This window comes from Mustelus asterias, chromosome 8, assembly GCF_964213995.1.
Source record: "Mustelus asterias chromosome 8, sMusAst1.hap1.1, whole genome shotgun sequence".
NCBI lineage: Eukaryota > Metazoa > Chordata > Chondrichthyes > Carcharhiniformes > Triakidae > Mustelus > Mustelus asterias.
Window position 1 is genome coordinate 120,038,386 of NC_135808.1, and position 27,278 is coordinate 120,065,663.

General features: G+C 47.2%; 1 protein-coding gene across 1 annotated transcript in view; it reads right to left on the reverse strand.

Annotated features, from left to right (window-relative positions):
• Positions 1 to 286: 286 nt before the first annotated feature.
• LOC144497487 (very-long-chain enoyl-CoA reductase-like) overlaps positions 287 to 27,278 on the reverse strand; it is a 78,999-nt gene continuing 52,007 nt past the window's right edge. The window contains exons 5-13 of the mRNA XM_078218827.1: positions 20,407 to 20,510; positions 14,620 to 14,735; positions 10,783 to 10,888; positions 8,066 to 8,138; positions 7,924 to 7,967; positions 6,140 to 6,197; positions 4,305 to 4,393; positions 1,113 to 1,158; positions 287 to 987 (exon numbers count right to left, since the gene is read on the reverse strand). Of these exons, the coding sequence (XP_078074953.1) occupies positions 860 to 987; positions 1,113 to 1,158; positions 4,305 to 4,393; positions 6,140 to 6,197; positions 7,924 to 7,967; positions 8,066 to 8,138; positions 10,783 to 10,888; positions 14,620 to 14,735; positions 20,407 to 20,510 (764 nt within the window). The 3' untranslated portion in view covers positions 287 to 859. The remainder of the gene's footprint in view (positions 988 to 1,112; positions 1,159 to 4,304; positions 4,394 to 6,139; positions 6,198 to 7,923; positions 7,968 to 8,065; positions 8,139 to 10,782; positions 10,889 to 14,619; positions 14,736 to 20,406; positions 20,511 to 27,278) is intronic.

Here is a 27,278-nt window from a genome sequence, read left to right on the forward strand (position 1 = left end):
GGGTAAATGTGTGGGGTTGCAGGAATAGGGTCTGGGTGGGATTATGGTCGGTACAGACTCAATGGGCCGAATGGCCTCCTTCTGTACTGTAGGAATTCTATGATCCTGGAACCCCTTCCTAACAGCACTGTGGTATATCTACACCACGTGGACTGCAGCGATTCAAGAAGGCAGCTCACCACCACTTTCTGAAGGGCAGTTAGGAATTGGCAATAAAAATGCTGGCCTAGCCATCAATGCCCACATCCCACAAAAATAATTTTAATAAAGAGACAGCACTAGAATATCTCACATTTCTTCCTTTATTTGGCACTTATGGATTTGAAAAGAGAATAAAATGTTTCAGCGAAACTTCTTAATCAGAGATAAATAGTGTTAGTAAAAGGTTTGCAAAATAACACGCATGGACTGTACTTAACTTGTCAGCATCTGTGTATATTGTCAGCACCTGAATATATAACAAAGTCCCTATCAGTGAAGTTCTCCAACCCTACAATCAGTCAACAGCAAACATGCTTAGCAGACAGTAAAGCATAAAGATATTTGAGGAAGTCAAAGTTAGTGTGAGACAATGAAAGGTTGGTTTACAATGCAACGATGAAGAATAATGAGATAATCAAGTAACAATATTTTTGAGCTGGGGTGAGGTGGTGGCAGGTGGGAGTAGTGTGCTACAAGCAGAGGCCTGAGTCAATAACATGGCGGTGAGCAGTTTAAGTCGCCAGTCCCGCGCTGAAGGATGGATGACATGCATTGGAGGCCCTGATAGAGAGAATGTCAGTACATTGATAACGTTGAGAACCTTTGCCAGGAAGGCTTTGTTCCATTTGCCGCCCCGTGGCTTCAAGTTGTGCCACAATTATAGCAGGAAAGGAATTATTGGCATGCGGAAGGTGGGGTAATCCTTAAACTCCTTCAGGTACATGTGGTGCTTGCCTTTAGCCCAGACGGTCATTTGGAAGAAGCCTATCAGGGTGAAGAGGCCAACTGAAAGGCAAAGTAAAGAAAAGGTTAAATGACAATTGCGGACGTGGCTTTAGAAACTCTCATTCTACACTTGTGTTGAATTATCTTTGTAAGGGAATTTAAATCACTGCCGTGTATGTTCCTACCTGGAAGGCACTGTGTCATTATAGTAAAACCAATCCAGGATCCTACCTAGAGATCAACAAGCAAAGGAAGATCATCATGATTTCACTCCTTTTTTGATTTGATTTGATTTATTATTATCACATCTATTAATATACAGTAAAACGTATTGTTTCTTGCGCACTATACAGACAAAGCATACTGTTCAAGAACCAGGTTAGGTCCTAATCTGTTCCTCAAAGTTTCTGTTTCTATGAAGCACATGCTTAAAGCAAATCCAATCATGGGATTCAGGCGTTACAGGAGTACAAAGAAATTCTTCGAGGAACATTTTCTCCCTTACACTACACTTCAAAGTGCAGACAAATAACTCCAGCAAGACTCCTGCCCAATTCACTCAGTTACCAACCCCACTCAGATATATGGGTAGCATAGAAGGAAAAAGTGCATGTAGTCATTCGCTGGAATTCTACCGCCCGCCCACCATGGAATCGGATTGGGCGAGGAGCAGACAACAGAAATGTCCATTAACCTCGGGCGGGAGTTTCCGGCCTCGCTCATCCCATCCAAAGAGTCACAGAGCGTGATCTTAGCGGCCATTCACGCCCCACTGCCAGTGAAGATGGAGAATTTGGCACTCAGCCAAATCTCCGTTCCCTGCAGCGAGACCAGGAAATCCCACTGCCGAGAACAGTCAGAAAATTCCCCCATTGAGTTGTACAAGGGCAGCTATATAAAACCTTGGTTAGGCTGCATTTGGAGTATTGTGTGCAGTTCTGGTTGTCACACTACCAGAAGGAAGCTTTGGAGAGAATGCACAGAAGGTTCACCAGGATGTTGCCGGGTCTCGAGGGTGTTGGCTATGAGGAGAGGTTGAATAAACTAGGATTGTTTCCACTGGAAAGACAGAGGCTGAGGGGAGACCTGATAGAGGTCTACAAAATTATGAGAGGCACAGACAGGGTGGATAGTCAAAGGCCTTGTCCCAGGGTGGAAGTGTCAATTACAAGGAGGCACAGGTTCAAGGTGAGAGGGGGAATGTTTAAGAGAGATGTGCGGGGGATGTTTTTCATGCAGAGAGTGATGGGTGCCTGGAACGCGCTGCCAAAGGGGGTGATGGAAGCAGGTACATTAGCAACATTTAAGAGGATGGGTACATGAATAGGGAGGGGTGGACCGAGTAAGGACAGAAAGTTAGTTTTTTAGTTTAGTTCGGGCATCATGATCAGCACAGGCTTGAGGGCCGAAGGGCCTGTCCCAGTGCTGTATTTCTCTTTCTTCTTTGTATAGCACAGAAAAAACCCTTCAGCTCATTGAGTCTGCACCAACAACAACTACCACTAAAGTCATGCTAATCCCATTTTCCAGCACTTGTCCCATATCCTTCAATGTTATGATGTTTCAAGAACTCATCCAAATACTTGTTAAAGATTGTAAGATTTCTGGCCTCCATTACTCCCCCAGGCAGTGTGTTCCAGATTCCTACCATCCTCTGAGTGAAAGTCTGCTTCCTCAAATCCCCTCTGAATCTCCTGCCCCTCGCCCTAAAACTATGGCCCCTTGTGATTGACCCCTCAGCCAAGAGGAACAGCTGCTTCTTATCCACCCTCTCCATACTCCACATAATCCGATACACCTCAATCCTGTGTAGGGGGAAGGGGTTTTGAACCCACACTGAGATTGGACATGGAAGCGGACGGTGTCGGAATTACCACCGCCGGCCAGAACAGTAAAGGGATTAAGGGTTATGTTGAGTGGGTGGGTAAGTGAAACTGAGTTCAGGCAAAGATCATCATGATCTTGTTGAAAGGCGGAGCAGGCGCAAGGGGCCAGATGGCCTACTTCTGCTCCTAGTTCTCATGGTCTTAGATTCCCGACACTGTTCCCGTTTCTGGGAAACGCCAGTTTAATTCCCAACAAAGCGAGTAGCCAATTGGGCTTTTCAAAAGCCTTGCTAACTGAAGCTTCAAGGGAACAGAATTTTTCAGACTCCTGACACGACAAAGGGATGGGGGTTTAAGTTTAAATACCTGGAGCAGGGGGGCACCCAGTGGGAGGCCAGGATGCCAGTGCTCCAGGGGGAATCACAGATCCTCCCTGCCGGTCTGGGTGCTGGTGCTCAAAAAGCCAACCCTGTTGTGGGAATCCCTCCCACAACCCTCACCCCCAAACCCCGACATTGGTGTGGCTCTTTATTTATTTAAAGTTTGAAAAACGTAGGTGTGAAGGCATCTCCATGTTGGCGGGCATCTCCGAGTTGAAGAGCCCTCTTTGTTACTTAGCCAACCTGTTTGCCTCTCCAGCTGGAAGGCCTCTTTGCTCCACCCCCTCCCCGCCCCCCCCCCCTCCCCCATCCCACCAGCTCTGAGAACCCGCTTGCCACCCTCAATCAGACAGGGAACCTGTCTCCATGCCAGTTAAGGGGACTCCCTCATCAAAATCCCAAAGAGTGGCTGTTTCCCCTGGGCAGGTTCAGAAGATCCAGTTTCTCGTGCCGTAAGCAAACACTCAGCCCTGAGATTCACAAAGGTTCATCTGTGATGCGGATCATGCTTCCAACATCTGGAAGGAGACCCGGGCATCGCTGACATTTAGAAAAAATGTACAGCTGCTGAGACAAAGGGCGGGATTTTCCAGAATCGTTCGAGCGAGACCGGAAAATCCCACCCGAGGTCAACGGGCATTTCCATGACCTGCCCCTCGGCTGCTCCGATTCCATGGCGGGCAGGGTGGTAGAATTCTGGCGATATTTGCCGAAACTCTTCCCTGCTTTCCGAAGAGAGGTTGAAAGGTGCAGTTTCTGATGTCACTCTCAGAGTTCTATCCTGAATGCAGGCAAATTCTGCAACTGATAAGGGCTGTTAATGGATGCTAAATTCTCCAGCACATGGACTGCAGTGATTCAAGATGGCAGCCCACCATCACCTTCTCAAGGGCAACTAGGGATGGACAATACATGCTGGCCTAGCCAGCGATGCCCGTATCCCATGAATGAATATTTTAAAAATCCAGCATGTTAGTTGATGAGAGGTGTTAAATTCTACATCCAGCATATTAGTTGATAAGGCTGAAATTAATCTTGCCAAACCCTGCAGCATTACAATCTAATGCAGGAGCTAATATTCACTAAAGGTTGCTTGAGAGGTGCTCTTGTTAGACTCATGCAGCACCTGCAAAGGCCCTGAGTGGATGAGTGCTCCTGACAGCAAACATACCTCATAGGTGTAATTCGGACAGGACACAAAGAAGAAGAGCCAGGTGAAAGGGTTCTTCGTTGGGTAAGGAATCCTGCGCATCTTGGATCCTGGGAAAAAATAGACAAATGCTCACCATAAGTAAGGATAATGTCCAAACACGAGGGATTACCTCCTCACCCTGAGACCTTGAACCACCTTCCTGAGTGACATACACTTCACCCTCACATTAAGATCTTGACAATCTGGCTTAGTTAGCTATCTCTTTAAATCCTTGCAATGTAAATTACAGTAGACAAGAGGGCAGTGATTGCCAGAAGCTTAAACTAAATCAGAATAGGCAGTGAAGAGCTCACAGACCAGAAAGAGAATGCAAAAGGACAGATAAACATCAGTTTGTGTAGGTAAGGGTTTCAATTGGAAAATGTTCCATTCTTGACAACATTCTGTGAAAGGTATGATACTTATTGATGACCTTTCTGAGTAGGGTGGATGATGGGGATTGGTTGAATGGTGCCTCTGTTGCTTATACTGTGGAGTATACGTCTGAAATACATGGGAAAATACAGAACCAAAATAGACTTCTTTTCCTTCTGGGTTTCCGAAGCCTGTTGTTCGGTCATAATGTATGGGAGCCAGTCCACTCGATGTATCTTTCCCCACAAATTGGCCAGGGGGCAGGCTTGAATTGAAATTGGCCTTTATAACCAGTGAAAATCCCAATGAGTGATTGCTCCCCCAAACCCCCACCCCTCATATTCAGCACCCTCAGAGGGAAAATCGAACCCTTGATCTTGAGGACATAATCCAGGTTCATCCTTCAGAGCTGCCGTTTGGGTGTGATGATAAACTATGACCCCATCTGTCCACTCAGGGTACTGGACACGATGACCGGAATATTACTGGCACACCTGCCCCAATTCCGGGGATGGGCGAGGCTCAGAGAATGGGATTCTCCGTTGGCCTCGGGTGGGATCGTACGAACCTCGGGCGGACGTGCCGGTAAAATTCCACCCGATGGGTTCGACTGCAGTATTCCAAAAAGAGCGAGGGAGTTCCTCAACCACCTGCAAGAACTGGGAGTTTATCTGACTATGAAGAACATAACGTAAGAACCAGGAGCAGGAGAAGGCAACTCAGTCCCTAGAACCTGCTCCGCCATTCAACGTGATCATGGCTGATCTTGGTCTCATCTCCACCTTCCTGCCCGCTCCCCATAACCCTGCATCCAGCTACTAATTAAAAACCTATCCTTCTCCTCCTCAAACTTGTTTAGTGTTCCTGCATCCACTACACTCCGGGGTACAGAATTCCACAGATTCATGGTCCTTTGAATGAAATAATTCCTCATCATTTCTGTTTTAAATCTGTCACCGCTTAACCTAAAACTATGGCCTCTTGTTCTAGAATGTCTAACAAGGAGAAACATCCGCTCTATGTCTTACCCTGTCAATCCCCTTCGGCATCTTATATTCCCCAATTAGATCTCCTCTCACTCTTCTAAACTCCAGTGAGTATAAACTGCTCAATCTCTATTCTTTGTGGGGCTTTGCTGTGTGAATATCATATTGCTGGCATCTACAACAATAATTAATTGGCCATTAACTGCATTGGGAGGTTCTGAGGGTAAATTATACATGACAATTATTTCATCCTCTTTGTTCTGTTCCCATTCTTCCAGCAGGATACTGAACAGACAAACCACTTCCTGAAAGATGGAAGATACTATGCAGAGACGTTACATGCAGGATGAGGTGGAGTGGATTCAAGCCTCCAAAAGGTGACGTTTTCTAACTCAACCTCCTAACAGAAACACGTTGTTAGAAAGAGGTCACCACCAGTAGAGAAGTGCATACCCTCTGAACGCAGGTTCCTCAGGGCTATATGGATTGAGAAATTTCCAACTTCACACACCTGCAATGATGCACAAAACACAGTGATATACTTACTGTCTGCACATAGACTACAACAATACACATTAGGATGTTACAGTAAGCTATACCCACAGTGACAGCTTCATAGTCTAGCCTGAAGTGTACATTTATTTCTAATTTCCAAGGGCTGTCTGTTTCTAAAGGCGATAAATACTGACAGGCCATTGCATTCAGGCTAAAACCAATGGTCCAATTTCCTAAAAGTAAATTAATTATACAGAAGCATAAAACCATTGAAAAATACTCAGAGTTCAAATAATTAGAAACAACAGTTGTTGAATTGGTCTACAGGGATTTAAATCTTTAGATTGTATTTGTTGCACTCTGCAATAATATAGAAGATTTTTGCAGTGTGGATTCTATTGGACTCCCTGGCATGTTGATTAGATGTGGATGACGCTACATTCTCCGTTACTGCATGGATTTGAAATGTCTACATCAAAATGAATCTAGACTGATAAAATTCTAACAGGTCTAGACAGGGGAAATGCAGGGAGGATGCACACTAGAATGATAGGGAGTGGGATAGCTTGATCTTGGTTTCAGAAAAGGTTCGGCACAACATCGTGGGCCGAAGGGCCTGTACTGTGCTGTACCGTTCTATGTTCTATGTTCCCAATGGTGGAGGAGTCCAGAACCAGGGGTCACAGTCTGAGGATTCAGGGTAGACCATTTAGGACGGAGGTGAGGAGACATCTCTTCACCCAAAGAGTGGTGAGCCTGTGGAATTCATTACCACAGGAAGTAGTTGATGCCAAAACATTGAATGTATTCAAGAGGCGGCTGGATATAGCACTTGGGGTGAATGGGATCAAAGGTTATGGGGAGAAAGCAGGATTAGACTATTGAGTTGGAGGATCAGACATGATCGTAATGAATGGTGGAGCAGGCTCGAAGGGCCAAATGGCCTCCTCCTGCTCCTATCTTCTATGTTTCTATGTTAAATGACAGGAAAGGTTGCTGTATCTATTCCACAAGTCAACACACCTCTGAATACAGAACTGTTAGTCGACCTGTTCAAGGTGCATTCATTATCCAGTATAATCGGACAAAATGTTCACATTTTGACCAGGCGACGTACCACATGCAATCAAGTGGGGAACATAAAAACTGACTGTAAAAGTTTCCATAGGTATGTAAAGAGAAAAAGATTGACAAAAACAAATGTAGGCCCCTTACAGTCAGAAACAGGGGAATTCATAACTTGGGGTAGTGTATTCAGTTTTGTTGTCCTTATCTGAGGAAGGACGTTCTTGCTAAAGGGGGAGTGCAGCGAGAAACGGTTCCCGGAGGAAACCCACGCAGACACGGGGAGAACGTGCAGACTCCGCACAGACGGTGACCCAAGCCGGGAATCGAATCTGGGTCCCTGGCGCTGTGAGGCAGCAGTGCTAACCACTGCGCCTCAGGGAAGGAAATCTGCCGTCCTTACCTGCTCTGGCCTACATGTGACTGCAGAGCCACAGCAATGTGGTTGACTTTCAAATAACCTCTGTAACAGCCTAGCGAGCCACTCAGTTCAGGGGTGGCAACAAATGCCAACCAAACTATGAACGAATATAAAAAACCTGTGTGTTTGACAGCTCAAAATAGGTAATAATTAACTGCAGGTTATAAGACCGCGTCACGTTACACATTGTCTGATTTCATTGCTAATGTCGGAGTTGAATCATTTGCACTTCAGGATAGAGGTTAACATGACCTACCAGGAAAGTGTATAGAGCCAGATGGACTTGTTGGTCACCATATACTGTAAAAGCCAGAAAATCAGATCAGGATAGAACACAACTTAAAGATGGATTCTTGTCAGCTCGAGAGTTGCAGCGGGCACAATATCCCGTTACTTACGGGGAGGTGTGTAGAGTGGGTGGTTGATGAAATAAGCTAGCCACGCAGTGAAACCCCAGTAATAGAAACAGTTCTGTGAAGGCAAAAGCGAACATTCAGAGCAGTGGACAACGTCACTCAGACACAGTAAGGTCAGCCTTTTCACAGTGTGATTCAGGCTGCAGTTATTGAGGATTGTACCAGTTTTACTCTCAGCTAAAGTAAATCAAAAGAAACTTTTCCAAGAGTGTGAAAGAAATCTTATCGGAAAGATTTAAATAGGTGCCTATCCTTGGTTCAGAACGTCCAATAAAAACTGTTATTTCTAGTTTGTGGAGATCGCTTTGATTTGATTTATTATTGTCACATGTATTAACATACGGTGAAAAGTATTTTTTCTTGCGCGCTATACAGTCAGAGAAAGCATACCATTCACAGAGAAGGAAACGAGAGAGCGCAGAATGTAGTGTTACAGTCATAGCTAGGATGTAGAGAAAGATCAACTTAATGCAAGGTAAGTCCATTCAAAAGTCTGACAGCAGCAGGGAAGAAGCTGTTCTTGAGTCGGTTGGTACATGACCTCAGACTTTTGTATCTTTTCCCAATGGCAGAAGGTGGAAGAGAGAATGTCCGGGGTGCGTGGGTCCTTGATTATGCTGGCTGCTTTGCCGAGGCAGCGGGAAGTGTAGACAGAGTCAATGGATGGGAGGCTGGTTTGCGTGATGGATTGGGCTACATTCACGACCCTTCGTAGTTTCTTCCAGTCTTGGGCAGAGCAGGAGCCATACCAAGCTGTGATACAACCAGAAAGAATGCTTCCTATGCTGCATCTGTAAAAGTTGATGAGAGCTGTAGCTGACATGCCAAATTTCCTTAGTCTTCTGAGAAAGTAGAGGCATTGGTGGCTTTCTTAACTATAGTGTCGGCATGAGGGACCAGGGCAGGTTGTTGGTGATCTGGACACTTAAAAACCTGAAGCTCTCGACCCTTTCTACTTCGTCCCCGTTGATGTAGACAGGGGCATGTTCTCCTTTACACTTCCTGAAGTCGATGACAATCTCCTTCGTTTTGTTGACATTGAGGGAGAGATTATTGTCGTTGCACCAGTTCACCAGATTCTCTATCTCATTCCTGTACACTGTCTCATCATTATTTGAGATCTGACCCACTACTGTGGTGTTGTCAGCAAATTTGAAAATCCAATTGGAGGGGAATTTGGCCACACAGTCATAGGTGTATCAGGAGTATAGTAGGGTGCTGAGAACACAGCCTTGTGGGGCACCGGTGTTGAGGATGATCGTGGAGGAGGTGTTGTTATCTATCCTTACTGATTGTGGTCTGTGAGTTAGGAAGTTTAGGATCCAGTCGCAGTGGGAGATGCTGAGGCGCAGGCCACGGAGTTTGGAGATGGGTTTTGTGGGATAAATAGTGTTGAAGGCTGAGCTGTAGTCAATAAATAGGAGTCTGACATAGGTGTCCTTGTTATCTAGGTGTTCCAGGGTTGAGTGCAGGACCAGGGAGGTGGCGTCTGCTGTGGACTTGTTACGGCGGTAGGCAAACTGTAATGGATCCAGGTAGTCCAGGAGGCTGGAATTGATTCGTGCCATGACTAGCCTTTTGAAGCACTTCATAATAATGGATGTCAGAGCCACCGGCCGATAGTCACTAAGGCACGCTGCTTGGCTTTTCTTAGGTACCGGGATGATGGTCGTCTTCTTGATGACCATGATCGTCCGCTCTTCCCCAGAGAGAAGTGGAGACAGGGCCGTTGAATATTCTTAAGACAGAGGCAGATAGGTTCTTCACTAACAAAGAAGACAATATAGTTAAGAAAGCCCACCAATGCCTCTACTTTCTCAGGAGGCTAAGGAAATTTGGCCTGTCTGCGACTACACTTAACAATTTTTACAGATGCATCATAGAAAGCATCCTTTCCAAATGGAAAGTCTAGGGGAATTTCACAGTAACTTCATTGCAGTATTAATGTAAGCCTTACTTGTGACTAATAAATAAACTTTACTCTGGTATGGCTCCTGATCTGACCAACACCGCAAGAAACTACAGAAGGTTGTGAACATCACCCAGTCCATCACGCAAACCAGCCTCCCATCCATTGACTCCGTCTACATTTCCCGCTGCCTCGGAAAAGCAGCCAGCACAACCAAGGACCCCACGCACCCCGGACGTACTCTCTTCCACTTTCTTCCGTCGGATAAAAGATACAAAAGTCTAAAAATATATACTAACCGACTCAAGAACAGCTTCTTCCCTGCTGCCATCAGACTTCTGAATGGACCTACTTTATATTAAGTTGATCTTCCTCTACACCCTGGCTATGACTGTTAACATTATGTTCTGCACTCTCTCCTTTCCTTCTCCCTTATGTAATCTATCAACATGTTCTGTCTGTATAGCGCGCAAGAAACCATACTTCTCACTGTATCCCAATACATGTGACAATAATAAACCAAATCAATTCAAAGGGTTTTGGGGGTTAGAGGGAATGTGGATCCAAGGCCATAATCAGATCAGCTGTGATCTTATTGAATAGAAATAGGTTCCAAGAGGTCGAATGATCCCAGCTCCTAATTTGTATGTCCGTATTTTGAAGGAATTGCTTCCATGTTTTCACTCCAATAGGGATGTCATATTTCGAAATGCCTGTAGTCATGGTGAAAAGCTTTGAATACACGTTGAAATAAGAGATCAATGCAGGTCAACAGCTTTAAGGCACTTACCTTAACAGTGTTACGAAGAGGCATTGTACCATGAGAAAAGCGATGCACAAAGAGAGTTTCAATCAGTCTTTTGACATAATGGAAAGAGTGGCAAAACCCTGCCAAGCTGAAAAAAGACCAGGAACAAAGTTAGACAGCAACAGACAGCAAACTCCCTCGCCAGCTCGGAGTTTTAGCAATCCTAACAAAAGATCAGTGATCAGGAACCTTAGGGGGAGTTTTGACTCCCAAACTAAAACACGGTGGGGGTTTGGGTCGGGTGGGACGTAAACACTTTTTAAAAAATCTCCAACCCAAACTCAACCGGCCTCGAGCCCGCCCACCCCCAGAACGGGGAAGGGGGCAAGCAGGAGGCAGGTGGGTCATTTAAATATTATAATGAGGCTGCAGGTCTTAGCTTTCTCACGGGTAATTAGTGACGAGCAATAAATGCTGACCTCACCGGCGACACTCACCCCCGTGACCCAATCAAAGAAAAATGAAATCACTGTTTTAAATATAACCCTGGCTGTCTCTGAGAGCGACACAAGCCTCCGATTCCCTCCCGCTCTCTAATCCAATCACTGGGTCATTAACTCTTTCTCTATCCTTATTGCCTTAATCTGTGGAGTATTTCCAGGATTTCCTTTTGTGGTCACCTCAGATTTCCTTTTCCTGGTGGGAGATATCAAAAGTAATCTAACTGCAGTCGGAAACAAACCCGACAGAAGATTTCATATCTGAGTGCCAATACTACTGCTCTTAACTTAAATGTAACAATGTGTAAATTAAAGTTTATTTTATTTGTGTCACAAGTAAGGCTTACATTAACACTGCAATGAAGTTACTGTGAAAATCCCCTAGTCGCCACACTCCAGCGCCTGTTCGGGTACACTGAGGGAGAATTTCGCATGGACAATGCGCCCAACCAGCACTTTTTTCGGATTGTGGGAGGGAACCGGAGCACCTGGAGGAAACCCACGCAGACACGGGGAGAAAGTGCAGACTCCATACAGACAATGACTCAAGCCGGGAATCGAACCTGGGTCTCTGGCGCTGTGAGGTGGCAGTGTTAACCACTGTGCCACCGTGCCATAAAAACTAATTTCACCCAAGACCATGTTGGTAACTTGGTAAATCTCGTTGTCCAGAGCGTTTCTCAAGTTTGAACTTCTGACTGCAGGACATTCTGATTAGATTATCATCATCAGTCCCGATCCCTCCCGCACTATTCTTCAACTTCAGCCATCTGTGCAAATACTCGTTCCCTTGTCGGAACTGGTTGTTTTCACACAAGCTCGAGGCAGTGCCATGGCACTCCTGTTCAACCCCACAGCTCAGATGGCAGCACTTTCGTCTCTGACTCACAAAGTTTGGGCGGTACAGTGGCGCAGTGGTTAGCACTGCTGCCTCACAGCGCCGGGGACCCAGGTTCGATTCCCAGCTTGGGTCATTGTCTGTGTGGAGTTTGCATGTTCTCCCCGTGTCTGCGTGGGTTTCCTCCGGGTGCTCCGGTTTCCTCCCACAGTCCGAAAGACGTACTGATCAGGTGCATTGACCCGAACAGATGCTGGAGTGTGGTGACTAGGGGAATTTCACAGCAGCTTCATTGCAGTGTTAATGTAAACCTTACTTGTGACTAATAAATAAACTTTAGTACTTTATGGGTTCAAGTCCCACTCCAGAGCACAAGCTCTGGCTGACACAACACTTTTGTTTCCGAAGATAAACTGTTTGCTCTCTCAGGATGATGTAAAGGATCCCATGAAACCATTCAAAGTGCAGAGAAATTTATAGAATCCCTACAGTCTAGAAGGAGGCCATTCGGCCCATCAAGTCTGCAACGACTCTCTGTCAGAATATCTTACCCAGGCCCCTCTCTTCTACCCTATCATCACACATTTACCATGGCTAATCCCACCTAACCTACACATCTTGGGACATTAAGGGCAATTTACCATGGCCAATCCACCTCACCTGCACATTTTGCTCCAGGGACCTGGGTTCGATTCCCGGCTTGGGTCACTGCCTGTGCGGAGTTTGCACATTCTCCTCGTGTCTGCGTGGGTTTCCTCCGGGTGCTCCGGTTTCCTCCCACAGTCCAAAGATGTGCGGGTTAGGTTGATTGGCCATGCTAAAATTGCCCCTTAGTGTCCTGGGATGCGTAGATTAGAGGGATTAGCGGGTAAAATATGTAGGGATATGGGGGTAGGGCCTGGGTGGGATTGCGGTCGGTGCAGACTCGATGGGCCGAATGGCCTCTTTCTGTACTGTAGGGTTTCTATGATTTATATGATTTTCTAGGGCTGTGGGAGGAAACCGGAGTACCTGGAGGAATCCCATGCAGACACGGGGAGTATGAAAATTCTCCCTGGTGTCCAGGCCTGTCCGGATGTATGGGAAAACCACCATCTGCAATTCCCTTTCCAAGTCACTCGCCATCCTGACTTGGAACTGTATCACCTTCGCTGTGTTGCTGGAAGTACCTCTCTAACAGCACTGTGGGTGGTACCTACACCACATGGACTGCAGCAGTTAAGACCTTCTGAAGGGAAATGAGGAACGGGTGGTGAAGGATGGCCTAGTTAGCGACACCAACCTCCCATAGCCTAATATATTTTCTAAAAGGATCTCCAGATCCACATTGCTAAGAAACAGATTATTAACAGGTCATTATCACATTGCTGTTGGAGGGGCCTTGCAATGTACAAACCACCTCCTGTGCTTCCTACATTAGAACACCGATTAGATTCCAAACGAGCTCATTGTCCAGGGGAGCTCCTGAGGTCACGATCGATGTTTTAAGTGTAAATCTTTCCTTTTTTAAATCATTTTAAGGATACTTTGTTTTTTTAAATTCCTCCCAACGTTCGACATCACCCACTCCTCAAACATCACTCAAGTTCCACCGTGTGGGCTGCACGAGGTATATCCGTGATATAACTACACTTCCTGCAGCCTCAAATCCCAAAAGGAAGGTCTGAGGTCGAAAACCCCAGTAAGTCTTTACACAGTCACAATGCGAGGAATGGCGAGTTCTTGCGGTGTTAGTTAGAGGCAATCGTGTTGGCGAGGGCATCAGGCGAATGCACTCTTCTTCAAAACCACCCTTGGACGTTTACTGTCCTGACCTTCCAGAACAGACCGGGAGAGAGGCTCGCACCGCTGACAATGTGGCACTCTCTCAGTATTGGACTGGAATGCCAGTTGAGATTCTGAGCTCAACCGGGGCTCAAATTCACACATGGCCCTGATTGACATCAACTGGACTATGTATCTTGCTCGATATCACACGGAAACCTGTACTGATACCATTCCTTTAATCATAGAATCCCTATAGTGCAGAAGGAGGCCATTCGGCCCATCGAGTTTGCACCGGCCACAATCCCACCCAGACCCTATTCCTGTAACCCCTCATATTTACCCTGCTGATCCCCCGATACATCTTTGGACTGTGGGAGGAAACCCACGCAGACACGGGGGGAATGTGCAAACTCCACATAGTCAGTGACCCGAATTTGGGTATTGAACCCGGGTGGTGCGAGGTAGCAGTGCTAACCACTGTGCCACCGTGCCCATCCCAAAACACCCCACAGGAGCATAATGTAACAACGATAAACATTGAGCCAAAGAAGGTTGGTTATGGTCATACATTTGACGGAATATCTTCAGGGAGGGAATTCCAGAGCTTAGGGACTGGATGGTTGGAGGCACACCCATCAACAATGGGATGGAGGAACTTACGGAGGTCACTGGGCGACCCCGATATTAAACCTACAGTCAATCTCCGATAGTCCACTCTGCTGGAGGTTGGTGTGGGCTAAATTAAAGCCAAGAATCCTAAACCTGTCTACTTACTGCACCACAGTGTGAGGGCTGCTTGTAAATTCATCCTCTTCCTCATAGATAAATGGCAGGCGAGAATAGAAGAGCAGGTAGATAAAGAGTGGGCCTGCGTATTCAGTCAGGAACACCTACAGTCAAAGGACAACACACAGGTACATACAGATGGCAGCTTAACATGGTGATTGGATAAAACACAAGGTCGACGCAAGACAACGAGTCAAGGATTAATGGGAGGGGTGCAAACAGGTGAGTGGGGTCGAGACCACAATCAAATCAGCCATGATTTGCTCGAAGGGCCCAATGGCCTTCTCCTGCTCCTAAGTCCTGTCTTCCCTATGTTAAGTTTTGCTTTTCCCTCAATACCTGCCATGTGCCATTATTCCAATTACAGTAAGAAGTTTAACAACACCAGGTTAAAGTCCAACAGGTTTATTTGGTAGCAAAAGCCACACAAGCTTTCGGAGCTCCAAGCCCCTTCTCCAGGCTCACCTGAAGAAGGGGCTTGGAGCTCCGAAAGCTTGTGTGGCTTTTGCTACCAAATAAACCTGTTGGACTTTAACCTGGTGTTGTTAAACTTCTTACTGTGTTTACCCCAGTCTAACGCCGGCATCTCCACACCACTATTCCAATGACAGCCCAGACAGAGTATTATTATTTGGCCTGTTAGCCCCGCAGCGTTGAAGCTGCCTCCAATTCTATCCACTCCTGCTGTGTGCACACGAGCTTCATTCACTTATTGTTCACTGGACTGAAAATTCATCCCCCCTTCTTTAATCAGACGGCACTGAGGTCAATGATAGTATTCTTCACTGCCCTGAGTTTGTCCAGGTTTTGGAGACTATAACACAGGACAGATTGAATACTCACTGAGAAAGACTTGGGCTAATGAAGGAGAGCCAACATGGATTAAAAGCCCCTGCCCTTGGTGAGAGCCTCCACCTTCGATGCCCACTCCTCTTGATAAAGAGCAAGGATTAGCGATTGGATCTGTTGCATTTGTCTTTAAGAGTGTGATAACCCCCACGAAGTTCATGGGGAGTCACTGATTGATCTCCCTGTGGGGCTCATTAAGTCTCAGCTCCCCTGGTAACAGGCAGTGGCCTGCCCAGCTGGAACACATTCCCTGAGCCTTTTATAAGGCAGGTCCAGGACTGGGCCTGCTGAACTGTAGTCCCAGGCAGGGACTAGTGTGTGTACACCAGGATAGTGGTTTTGCTTTGCATTCTGTAATAAACTATGCTCCTTTCTAGTCGGGCTTCCTGAGCCATTACAAAGAGATGGCAGCATGACATCACAAGAAGGGAAGTGCGTCACGCAATCTACTCTTGAGGTGGAATTTCAGAGCCACTTCGCAGTGGGGGCAGGGATGGAAGATACGGCGAGCTGTGCAAAAGCCCATTGACTTCGGCGGACCCGGAAAATCCTGCAGCGGGAGGGGCCGGAAAATTCCACCCTTGGTTTCACGTTTGCCTTTGAGCAGAGCACAGCACACACAACTCTGCTGCTGGTGTCTTCAAGCTTTCGACCCTTGTACAAGGGGTGATCTTATAGAGACATATAAGATAATGAAGGGGCTGGATAGGGTAGAGGTGGAGAGATTCTTTCCACTTAGAAGGGAAACCAGAACTAGAGGGCACAGCCTCAAAATAAGGGGGGGCCGGTTCAGAACAGAGTTGAGGGGGAACTTCTTCTCTCAGAGGGTAGTGAATCTCTGGAATTCTCTACCCATTGAAGTGGTGGAGGCTTCCTCGTTGAATATGTTTAAATCACCGGTCGATAGTTTTCTGATCGATAAGGGAATTAGGGGTTATGGGGAGCAGGCGGGTAAGTGGAACTGATTCGCTTCAGATCAGCCATGATCTTGTTGAATGGTGGGGTAGGCTCGAAGGGCCAGATGGCCTACTCCTGCTCCTATTTCTTATGTTCTTAAATGTTCTCATGGGCCTATTCTTAATAAATGAACGCAGAACATGTTTACCCAATCCCTTAGGCCTGAGTGGTGCATTTATATCTTTATAAAAACTCAACCGGATCAAAATTCTCCAACCCCCATTTAAGGGTTGGATTCTGCTCCTAAACTGAGGAATGCCCCGTCCCATTCAGCAAGGGTTTATGGTCTGGATGGACACTGAACTCACAACAACCTCAGCACCCCCACACATTCCTCTCTGACCACCCCCCACTACCAACACTCAGCCCCTCCCACTTTTCCCCAATTCATCACCAACCCCTTCTCAACTCTTCCCCAGCCTTCAGGCACCCAAACTCATTGGTAGGAACAACAGGAGGCCATTCAGCCCTGGAGCCTGTCTTGCCATTTAATGTCATCATGGCTGATCGGTGACTTACATTGTAACGTAATGTAAATGTAATTCCATTGGCTCACTCGTGTGTAGAAGTGTTTCCCAATTTCACTCTTGAAAGCCCTGTCTATAAATTTTAGACTATACCCCCGACACCTAGACCCCAAAACCAGCAAAAACTATTTCTCTTTATCATATCAATTCCTCTGAATATCTTAAACTTGCATCAAGTTACCCTTTAATCTTCTAGATTCCAGGGAATACCATAAGATGTCGGAGCAGAAGTAGGCCATTTGGCCCATCGAGTTTGCTCCACCATTCAATGCGATCATGACTAACCCAATATGATAATCTTCAACTCCACTTTCCCATCTTATCCCCATATTCCTTGATTCCCTTACTGATTAAAGATTTGTCTATCTCAGCCTTGAACATCCTTAACAATCCAGCCTCTACAGCCCTCTGTGGTAAAGAATTCCATAGATTCACCATCCTCTGAGAGAGGAAACTTTTCCTCATCTCTGTCTTAAATGGGTGACCCCAGACTTGGAGATTATGACCTGTGACCCGATACTCTCCCACAACCTCTCAGCATCTACCCTGCCAAATCCCTCACAAATCCTCTGTGTCTCAATAAGGTCACCTTTCATTCGTCTAAACTCCAGTGAGTACAGGCCCAACCTACTCAATCTCTCCTCATAAGAAAATCCTTCCATACCCAATACAACCCTAGTTTGTGTCATCTCCCATCGTAATCTAACCCTTGAGGCCCAGGTATCTTTCCAGTAAATATTCCCTGAGCTCCCTCTAGGGCCAACACATCCTTCATAGGTCTGGTACCCCTAACTAGACACTACTCCAGGTGTGGTCTGGGAACCTGAGTGGCTATCGCCTTTCATTGCAGGCTCTGGCCACTGGGTGGCATGCTAGACCACAATATTCCTCTTCCTGGCTCCCACTCTGCCACATGACATTCTTTCCATTATATTTTACTAAATGTAATTTTAACTTCTTTTTTAACTCTTAAAGCTTATACTTTAACATGTAAATAGAATTGACTTTTGACATTTCACCCCACTGGCTGAGATGTGTCCCCAGCATTTGTTCAGACATTTCCCAGGCCCCCCCACTACAGAGATCGCCCACAACCCTCACTCAGAACAAGTCCATTCAGGATGTTACTTTCATTACTTATCACCTGGTGGAACATTGGGGTGCGATTCCCCCAGCTCACTGCACTGCAGTATCCCCCAACCCGCTGCACTGCAGTATCCCCCAACCCGCTGCGCTGCAGTATCCCCCAACCCGCTGCGCTGCAGTATCCCCCAACCCGCTGCGCTGCAGTATCCCCCAACCCGCTGCGCTGCAGTATCCCCCAACCCGCTGCGCTGCAGTATCCCCCAGCCCGCTGTGCTGCAGTATCCCCCAGCCCGCTGCGCTGCAGTATCCCCCAACCCGCTGTGCTGCAGTATCCCCCAACCCGCTGCGCTGCAGTATCCCCCAGCTCACTGTGCTGCAGTATCTCCCAGCCCACTGCGCTGCAGTATCCCCCAGCTCACTGTGCTGCAGTATCTCCCAGCCCACTGCGCTGCAGTATCCCCCAACCCGCTGTGCTGCAGTATCCCCCAGCCCGCTGCACTGCAGTATCCCCCAACCCGCTGTGCTGCAGTATCCACCAGCCCGCTGTGCTGCAGTATCCCCCAGCCCACTGTGTTCCACTCCAGCGAGCTTTACAATAGCTCCCACATGCAGAGAACTGGTGGCCTGACCCCGCTGGAGTGAATTGGGGCCATGGAGGTCCCACAGTGGGGTCGGGGGTAAAGGGCGGATGCCCCCTGGGCATTGCCAGCCCAGCACTGCCCAAGGGACAAAGTGGCAATGCTCAGGGGCACTTCGGCACTGCCCACTGGTCTGTGCCAAGGGGACGGGATCTCTGGGGGGGAGGGGGGAGAGAGAATCGGTGGGGGTGGAGATTCATTTTGAAACTCCCACTATAAGAAACCAGCGGGATTTACTCCAGTCTGTAGGCAAATTCTGTACTCAGAATTGTTTTGGGAGAATCCTGGCCTTTATTTTAAAATATAATTTCATATTTATTTTCTTTCACTGAGGATTGGCACCTCACGGCCTTTAACCCCAGCCAGAAATAACCGTAGCACCAATCTCCTCACCAGAGCCACATCACACTCACGTACAAAGGTCGGGATCCTTCGGCTGTTCATGCCGATGGGATTCTCTGGTCACACTGCTAACAAACAACACGCCACCTCCCTCCAGCGGGAAACACGCGCTGGGAGGCCAGAGAATCTTGCCCAAAGTGTCAGCCCAATAACAAGGATTATCACAAAAGAAACACTCCAATCACCCCAGACATTGTGCTACATGTAATCCCCACTAAAGCAACCTTTCCTCCTCCCCCAGGTTCGGAGAACTGGCCATGTTAAATTGCCCCTTAGGGTCCCAAGAGGTGTATATCAGTGGGGTAAATACATTGGGCTACAGAGATAGGGCCTGGGTAAGATCTTCTGTCAGAAACATAGTGCAGACTCAATGGGCCAAAGGGCCTCCTTCTGCACAGTAGGGGTTCTATGGATTCTTTCTCCCTCCTCATCCCATTATCCACCCTCCTTTAATTCTCATACCTCTTCATCCCCTCATCTTTCTCCACTTGCATTCTCTTCTTCTCCCCTTCCCCATCTCCCCTTCCTCATATTCCTGTTCCTTCACTCTCTTTCTCATCTTCTTCTGTATTACTGTCTTTTATCATCTTCCTTTCTGCTCCTTACTTCTTGTGTCTGTTTTGTCCTGAACCTTGTAGCTTCCTTGTTCCCCAGTGCCTCCTGTCCAAATCCCTTTTCTCACATTGTTTGTGGAAACAGCTTCCACCGCCATTTTAGATCTAGATCTTCAGCCAACAATTTGTATTTTACTGGCATCCTGCCCTTGTCTTGCCCGCAGAGCCAGGTACTCCTGAACCTGGAGCACATTAATGTTCCTGGTGGACAAGGGAACCACTCTAGTTCCTGCCATTAAACAGGACCAGCCATCCTGCCCATTAGGGTGTGTGCGGCTTCTCCAACTTCTGATGTCACTTTTCTGCATCCATTGTTCACCTCCGGCACTGTCACGTCCCACCATGACTCCCTCCCGCTCTCTATTCCCTCCCATTGTTGTTACCCCACCTCTCCATTCTCTCCTGACCCCATATTCCCTCCCGGCACGCCAGGTTCCCTCAGTGCCCCCACTCCCTTCACTGCTTGTCACTTCCTCTTCACTTCCTGTTTGACCCTGCTCGCATCTCCCAAATTGATGGTCCCTGCCACTGCCCGGGGAACAGGAGGGAACGGAATGGCGCACGGGTCGCGGACAGAGGGCAAAGGGTAGCAACAGGGTGGAGTGGCGGAAGGTTGGGAGGGAACAGCGAGTGAGGTGATAGAGAGAAAGAACGCGGTGTACTCTTGTCTGTCTATGGTAGATCGATCAAAGGAAGACTCACCGTGGTCCAGCCTACTTGTGGACCCAAATCTTTGAAGTAGAAGGTGGCAGTTGTGCCAACCGGGAGCGTCTGCAGGATTTCTTCATCCCGAACGCACTTTCCCTCTGTGGAATGAACCGATATCAGAGAGAGGTGGTCAGTGATATAGAGAAGCACTCAAACCCAGAACGGGAATCAAATTGAAATTCAGAATGTAAAATTGCAGCTATCTCTCTGGATCTAAACCCAGGTTCCAAAGGGGAAAGATACGTTTAAGTTTATTTATTAGTGTCACAACTAGGCTTACATTAACCAAAAGAGGAAATGCTGGAAAATCTCAGCAGGTCTGGCAGCAACTGTAAGGAGAGAAAGGAGCTTTGACAAAGGGTCATCTGGACTTGAAACGTCAGCTCTTTTCTCTCCTTACAGATGCTGCCAGACCTGCTGAGATTTTCCAGCATTTTCTCTTTTGGTTTCAGATTCCAGCATCCGCAGTAAATTGCTTTTAGGTTTACATTAACACTGCAATGAAGTTACTGTGAAAATCCCCTAGTCGCCACACTCCAGCACCTGTTCGGGTACACTGAGGGAGAATTTAGTATGGCCAATGCACCTAACCAGCACGTCTTTCGTACTGTGGGAGGAAACCGGAGCACCCAGAGGAAACCCACGCAGACACGGGGAGGACATGCGGCAGACTCCACACAGACAGTGACCCAAGCCAGGAATCGATCCCGGGTCCTTGGAACTGTGAAGTCGCAGTGCCAACCATTGCATCCCTGTGCTGCCTTCAGTGTTCAGTTTCGCTTCACTACTCTCGTTCTGCTTAATTTGAATATAAAAATAAGATTTAATACTTGAATATATAAACAAGGATCCATTGTTGGCATCTTTGGCCATTGTGATGGATCTGCCTAGAGACAGCAGTAGCCGGCATTCAAAGGGGATGATGAGATGCGACCCTTCCCCTAATCGAGATTAGCAGACTGACTCAGGTGTAAATAGCCATCATCAGGAAACAGCTTACCTAGATGACTAAGAGATCAGTGGAGGTATACAGAGGCTAATTTTGAGAGTCACAGAGTGTGAAAGATACAGACAGCCCAAATACACAAAGGGGAGAATCACAGAGGAACCAAGGTACAATTACCACAATGTGCAGGAGCAGGCAGGCTGGCTTAACACCTAACAGCCAAGAGGGCATTGTAACATTTAAGAACTGGAGAGGTCACTTTTACAGCCTAGAGTCTGAAAGTCCTTTTTAATATCTAAAATTTTTAGATCCAAGGCAGTGCAGATTTATTTAATTTGGATGTTGTTTGGGATTGGGAAAATCTTGAGTTCAGGAATCGCAGATATATATATTTTGGAACAAGGGGTAACTTCTAGGTAAATGGTATGAGTGTGTTTATTAGTTAATATATTTAATTGTCTTATAGCCCTAGTCGTGTGTATTTTTCTTTTCTTTAGTCTAATAAATATTCTTTAGTAATTGTTACACAACGTCTGGGCTGCTTATTCTCACTGGGGTGTCACATGACTCCTCACACCATTCCAAAACCAAAACTACACACCACCACGATCTGGTTTTTCAATTTGATAACATCTGCGTGGTTCATGACCGCATTCAAATTCTCCCAGAGAACTCAGCATTCTGCAGCACAGGGGAGTTAATGTACACGTGGCCCCATGGTTAGTAAGGCCAGTGAGACTCTCCGGCATTGCAAAAATAGCAGAAAAGGCCGGAAATCCTAAATGCTCTGAGGACTTGGGTTCAAATCCCACCACGGCAGAAGGAGAAGTTTGAATTCAATTTTAAAATATCTGGAATGAAGAATCCACTGATGGCCATGAAACCATTGTCGATTGCCATAAAAGCCCATCTGATTCACTAATGTCCTTTAGGGAAGGAAATCTGTCGTCCTTACCCGGTCTGGCCTACATGTGATCCCAGACCCACAGCAATGTGGTTCACTCTTAAATACCCTCAGGGATGGGCAGTAAATGCTGGCACAGCCAGCAAGCCCACATCCCATGAACTAATAAAAAAAGATGCACTGCAGGAACTCACCAAGGCTCCTTAGGCAGCACCTTTCAAACCCATGACCACTACCATCTAGAAGGACAAGGGTAGCAGACACATGGGAACACCAGCATCTGAAAGTTCCCCTCCAAGCCAGACACCATCCTAACTTGGAATTATATCGCCGTTCCTTCACCATCGTTGAGTCAAAATCCTGGAACTTTCTCCCTAACACCACAGGGACTGCATTGGTTCAAGGAAGCAGCTCATCACCACCTTCTTGAGGGCAATGGATTTGATTTGATTTAATTTATTATTGTCACATGTATTGGGATACAGTGAAAAGTATTGTTTCTTGCGCGCTGTACAGAAAAAATATACCGTTCATAGAGTACATAGAGGAGAAGGAAAGGAGAGTGCAGAACGTAGTGTTACAGTCATAGAGAATACAGTATAGACATGCAGTATAGAGAAAGATCAACTTAATAAAAGGTAAGTCCATTCAAAAGTCTGACGGCAGCAGGGAAGAAGCTGTTCTTAAGTCGGTTGGTACATGACCTCAGACTTTTGTATCTTTTTCCCAACCGAAGAAGGTGGAAGAGAGAATGTCCGGGGTGCGTGAGGTCCTTAATTATGCCGACTGCTTTGCCGAGGCAGCAGGAAGTGTGGACAGAGTCAATGGATGGGAGGCTGGTTTGGGTGATGGTCTGGGCTTCAGTCATAATTGGGGATGGGCAATAAATGTTGGCCTAACGAGTGAAGCGTGCAACTTTTGAATGAATAAAAAAAGGATGGGGTGCATAGGCTGCCAGGAGTTGGCACTAAGTTGACATAGGAGCTAAAAAGGGCCATGGAGATGTGGGAATGAGGTTGAATAGAGGGACATCTGTTCAGGGCATGAGGTGGCATAGGTTGGCATGGGTGGGGCGTGGGGAGTGGGACAGGGTGATGGGTGAGGGCTGGAGGGCTGTTTTTTTGGTTTTGTCCATTTTTAAAATACCATCAGCAACGCACCAGAGACAAGTCTTCCAGCCAACCTGCCTCAGATTCGTCCTCTGGAATGTTCTGTAGTATTAACCCATTCAATCAGTACAGAGGCTCATCGACAAGCACTGTGAAACACATGAACGTTTCCTGAGGGTAGGTAGGACATGTGGGGGTCCAATCAGAACATGCGATAGAAGCAAAGTGGCTCAGAAAGGAGTTGATAAATATTTGAAAAAACAAGACAAAAATGCAAAAAGATTTGGCGAAAAGGCAGGAGAATAGAAACATGAGTGCGGTGTTAGCTGTGGCTCACTTGCTGGCATTCTCACCTTTGCGTTAGAAAATGGTGGGTTCAACTCCCACTCCAGAGATTTGACCACAAAAATCTCAGTTAACGCTCCTGTGCAGTACTGAGGGAGGGGACACAGTCAGAGATGCCATTTTGTCTGATGCAGGGTCAATCCGAGATCCCATCTGGCTGCTTTGCTGGATGTGAAGAATCTCATGGGATTATTTGGCATACGGCAGGAGAGTCCTCCCCTTTGTCCCGGCCAATAACTTTCCCTCAATCAACATCACAAAAAAATGATGATCTGATCATTATCTCATTCGCTGTTTGTGGGAGCTTGCTGTGCACAAATTGGCTGTGGCGTTTCATCATCATCATCAGAGAATCCCACAATGCCCATCGAGCCTACACCAACAACAATCCCACCCTAGCCCCGTAACCACTCATATTTACGCTGCCAGTCCCACCGATAGTAAGAGACAATTGAGCATGGCTAATCCACCTAACCTGCACATCTTTGGACTGTGGGAGGAAACCGGAGCATCCGGAGGAATCCCACGCAGACACGGGGAGAACTCCACACAGGCAGTGACCCGAGGCCAGAATTGAACCTGGGTCCCTGACGCTGTGAGGCAGCAGTGTTAACCACTGTGTCACCGTGCTGCCCCACTGCAACAGTGACTGCACTTGAGAAGTGCTTGTTTGGGAGCAAGGCATTTTGAGCTGAAGATTCTCCATTTCTGTTGTTTCCTTTCTGAAACAATCTGAACCAAAGCAGTTGACTAACCTCCCTGTGTCACTGTGATGTCCCTATGTCCCATTGGACCAAGAACATCATAGGCTCAATTCGTGGCCTGTCACCAGCAGTCCAGGACTTACCTTTGGGATCAGTGTCCCTGACCAGGAAGAGGGAATTGGGAAGGTCCCGACTGCTATCTAATCCTCCGGCGACGCAGGCATGTATAAATTAAATGTTAGGGTGGCACGGTGGCACAGTGGTTAGCGCTGCTGCCTCACAGCGCCAGGGACCCGGGTCCAATTCCCAGCTTGGGTCACCGTCTGTGCAGAGTCTGCACATTCTCCCCGTGTCTGCGTGGGTTTCCTCCGGGTTCTCCAGTTTCCTCTCATAGTCCGAAAGACGTGCATGTTAGGTACATAGGCCATGCTAAATTCTCCCTCAGTGTCCCCGAACAGGTGCCGGAGTGCAGCCACCCGGGGATTTTCACAGTAACTTCATTGCAGTGTTAATGTAAGCCTACTTGTGACACTAATAAATAAACTTAAGCTTAAATACATGGAGGACAATTGTGATGCTCCCCCAGTCAAATAGACGGCTGCTCACTGTTAAGCCTTGCAGGTGAATGGTGGACATTTAAGCATGGTGTTGGAGAGTTAGACCCAGGCGAGGATGTATCTGAGTCCCCAGCTCATCAGGGTTTGCAGGCTAATGTTTCACCCAGCCATACACAGTGTGGCCATAGTGGGTGGCCGTCTGGAGTGCAAATCAATCCATATTAGTTTCAGCTCGGTGACCAGGACCTCAATGTCACATCCACTAGACGCCACACATGCCCTTGCAAGCAAATTCTTTCAATGGGAAGCATTTCTGACATTCCAGGACTATTAAGGTAGATAAACAGTGCATGGTAATGGAGTCAGTTGCAAGTCAGTAAGGCACCATGTTCAATCCCTTCATCCCCTGCAAATAGTTCTTCTTTAAAAGAAAACCACATTGTTGATGTAGCTGAATGAAATGGCTTGGGTCCAAGTGAAGGCTTCACTTGGCTTCAAAACAACTCATTTGTGGAGGAATTTCTCCTCCCAGAGGGCCTTAAACTGGGATTCTCTGTCCCAGCGGAGGCTGGGTCATTGAGTATATTCAAGGAAAAGGAAAACAGATTCTCCATCAGTGAGAGAGTCGTGGGGATGGGTGGGGAGGCAGCAAAATTGAGTTAGGCCGAGATCAGGCCTTGTTGAATGCTGGAACAGGTCCAAACGGTTGAATGGCCTACTCCTACTCCCATTTTTACGTTCCAATGTAAATAATGGTAAATAATAACTACCCCAATTAGGGATGAAACAGACGCTAAACTCTCCTCTAGACACCAAAGCTGACATACATAGAACCACACAGTGCAGAAGGAGACCATTCGGTCCATCATGCCTGTGTCAGCTCTTTGAAAGGAAAGCCCCACTTTTCTGCCCTTTCCCCTGAAAGTGCTTATTTTTCAGCCATTTCATAGAAACCCTACAGGGCAGAAGGAGGCCATTCGGCCCATCAAGTCTGCACCAACCACAATAATGCCCCCCCCCCCCACCCCCCGTGCCCTATCCCCACAACCCCATACAACCCCGTTAACCTCCACATCCCGGGACACTAAGGGGCAATTTTAGCACGGCCAATCAACCTAACCCGCACATCTTTGGACTGTGGGAGGAAACCGGAGCACCCGGAGGAAACCCACGCAGACACGGGGAGAGAACGTGCAAACTCCACACAGGCAGTCACCCAAGCCGGGAATCGAACCTGGGTCCCTGGAGCTGTGAGGCAGCAGTGCCAACCACTGTGCCACCGTGCCGCCTTTAATATTTATATCCGATTTTTTTTTGAAAGTTACTATTGAACATTCTAGTAAATTCAAATTTGTGGAGAACACAGATTCATGGTGTTAACCTTGCTGCATTACCTGCTGATATGAAGGGTTCGCCCATACTTAATTGCAGCTTTCAACACGATCCCACCCCCCGTCCCCCCACCCCCAGCTCCACCCTATTCCAGATCTCGACACATTTGCAAGAAGGAACGCTCCAGTTTTCAAAGGATACAGACATTAACATTCCTCTTCGTGAGCCTCTGTCATTAGCTCCCTGTGGGCCCTTTGCTGTTTGCAAAGTTGAGACTATCACAATGCAACAGTGGACGCACGTCAAAGAAAAAGTTATTGATTGAATGTACCCCAAGATGTTCTGAGGTTGTGATAGGTGCTATATAAATGCAGGCCTGCCTTTCCCTTATTTCAGGTTGGTAATGAAATCAGTCAAAGCATTAAAAATAAACCTCTGTGGAAATGAAACAGCCCTAAACATATGAGTAAAGTGAGCGGAAAGGCTGTTAAGGTAATTAGACTCATTGCAAATCAGTCCATAGATGTCCTTGAATTTGTGAATTCACTGCTAAAGGAATCAGTATGTTAATCTGCTTTGGAGTAGGGCTTGCCAAACGGGGGGGAGGGGGAAAGGGGCATGAGATGAGATCCTGGGGTCGCGAGTTCCAAGGCAGCAATGGCCTCCTTGGAACTGAATGTTAACAGCTGCGAATTACCTTTCAATCCTCAGGGGTCAATCTTACCAGCTCTTCCCCCTCCGGCCAATCGGCCTGGCGAGCCGGTGAGATTGGGCAAGAGGTGAAGAACTCGGTTCCCGCGCGGTTTCTCGCCCCTCAGGATGATACTGGCCCCGTTCTGCCGGCGAAATCAGCCTCGCTCCCGGGAAGGGAATGTTAAATATTCATTAGTTAATTTATCATGAGTAAGTCCCGGACGCAATCGTCACAGTGCACTGGGAGATCAGTGCGCCTGTGCCATGGCGCCCCTA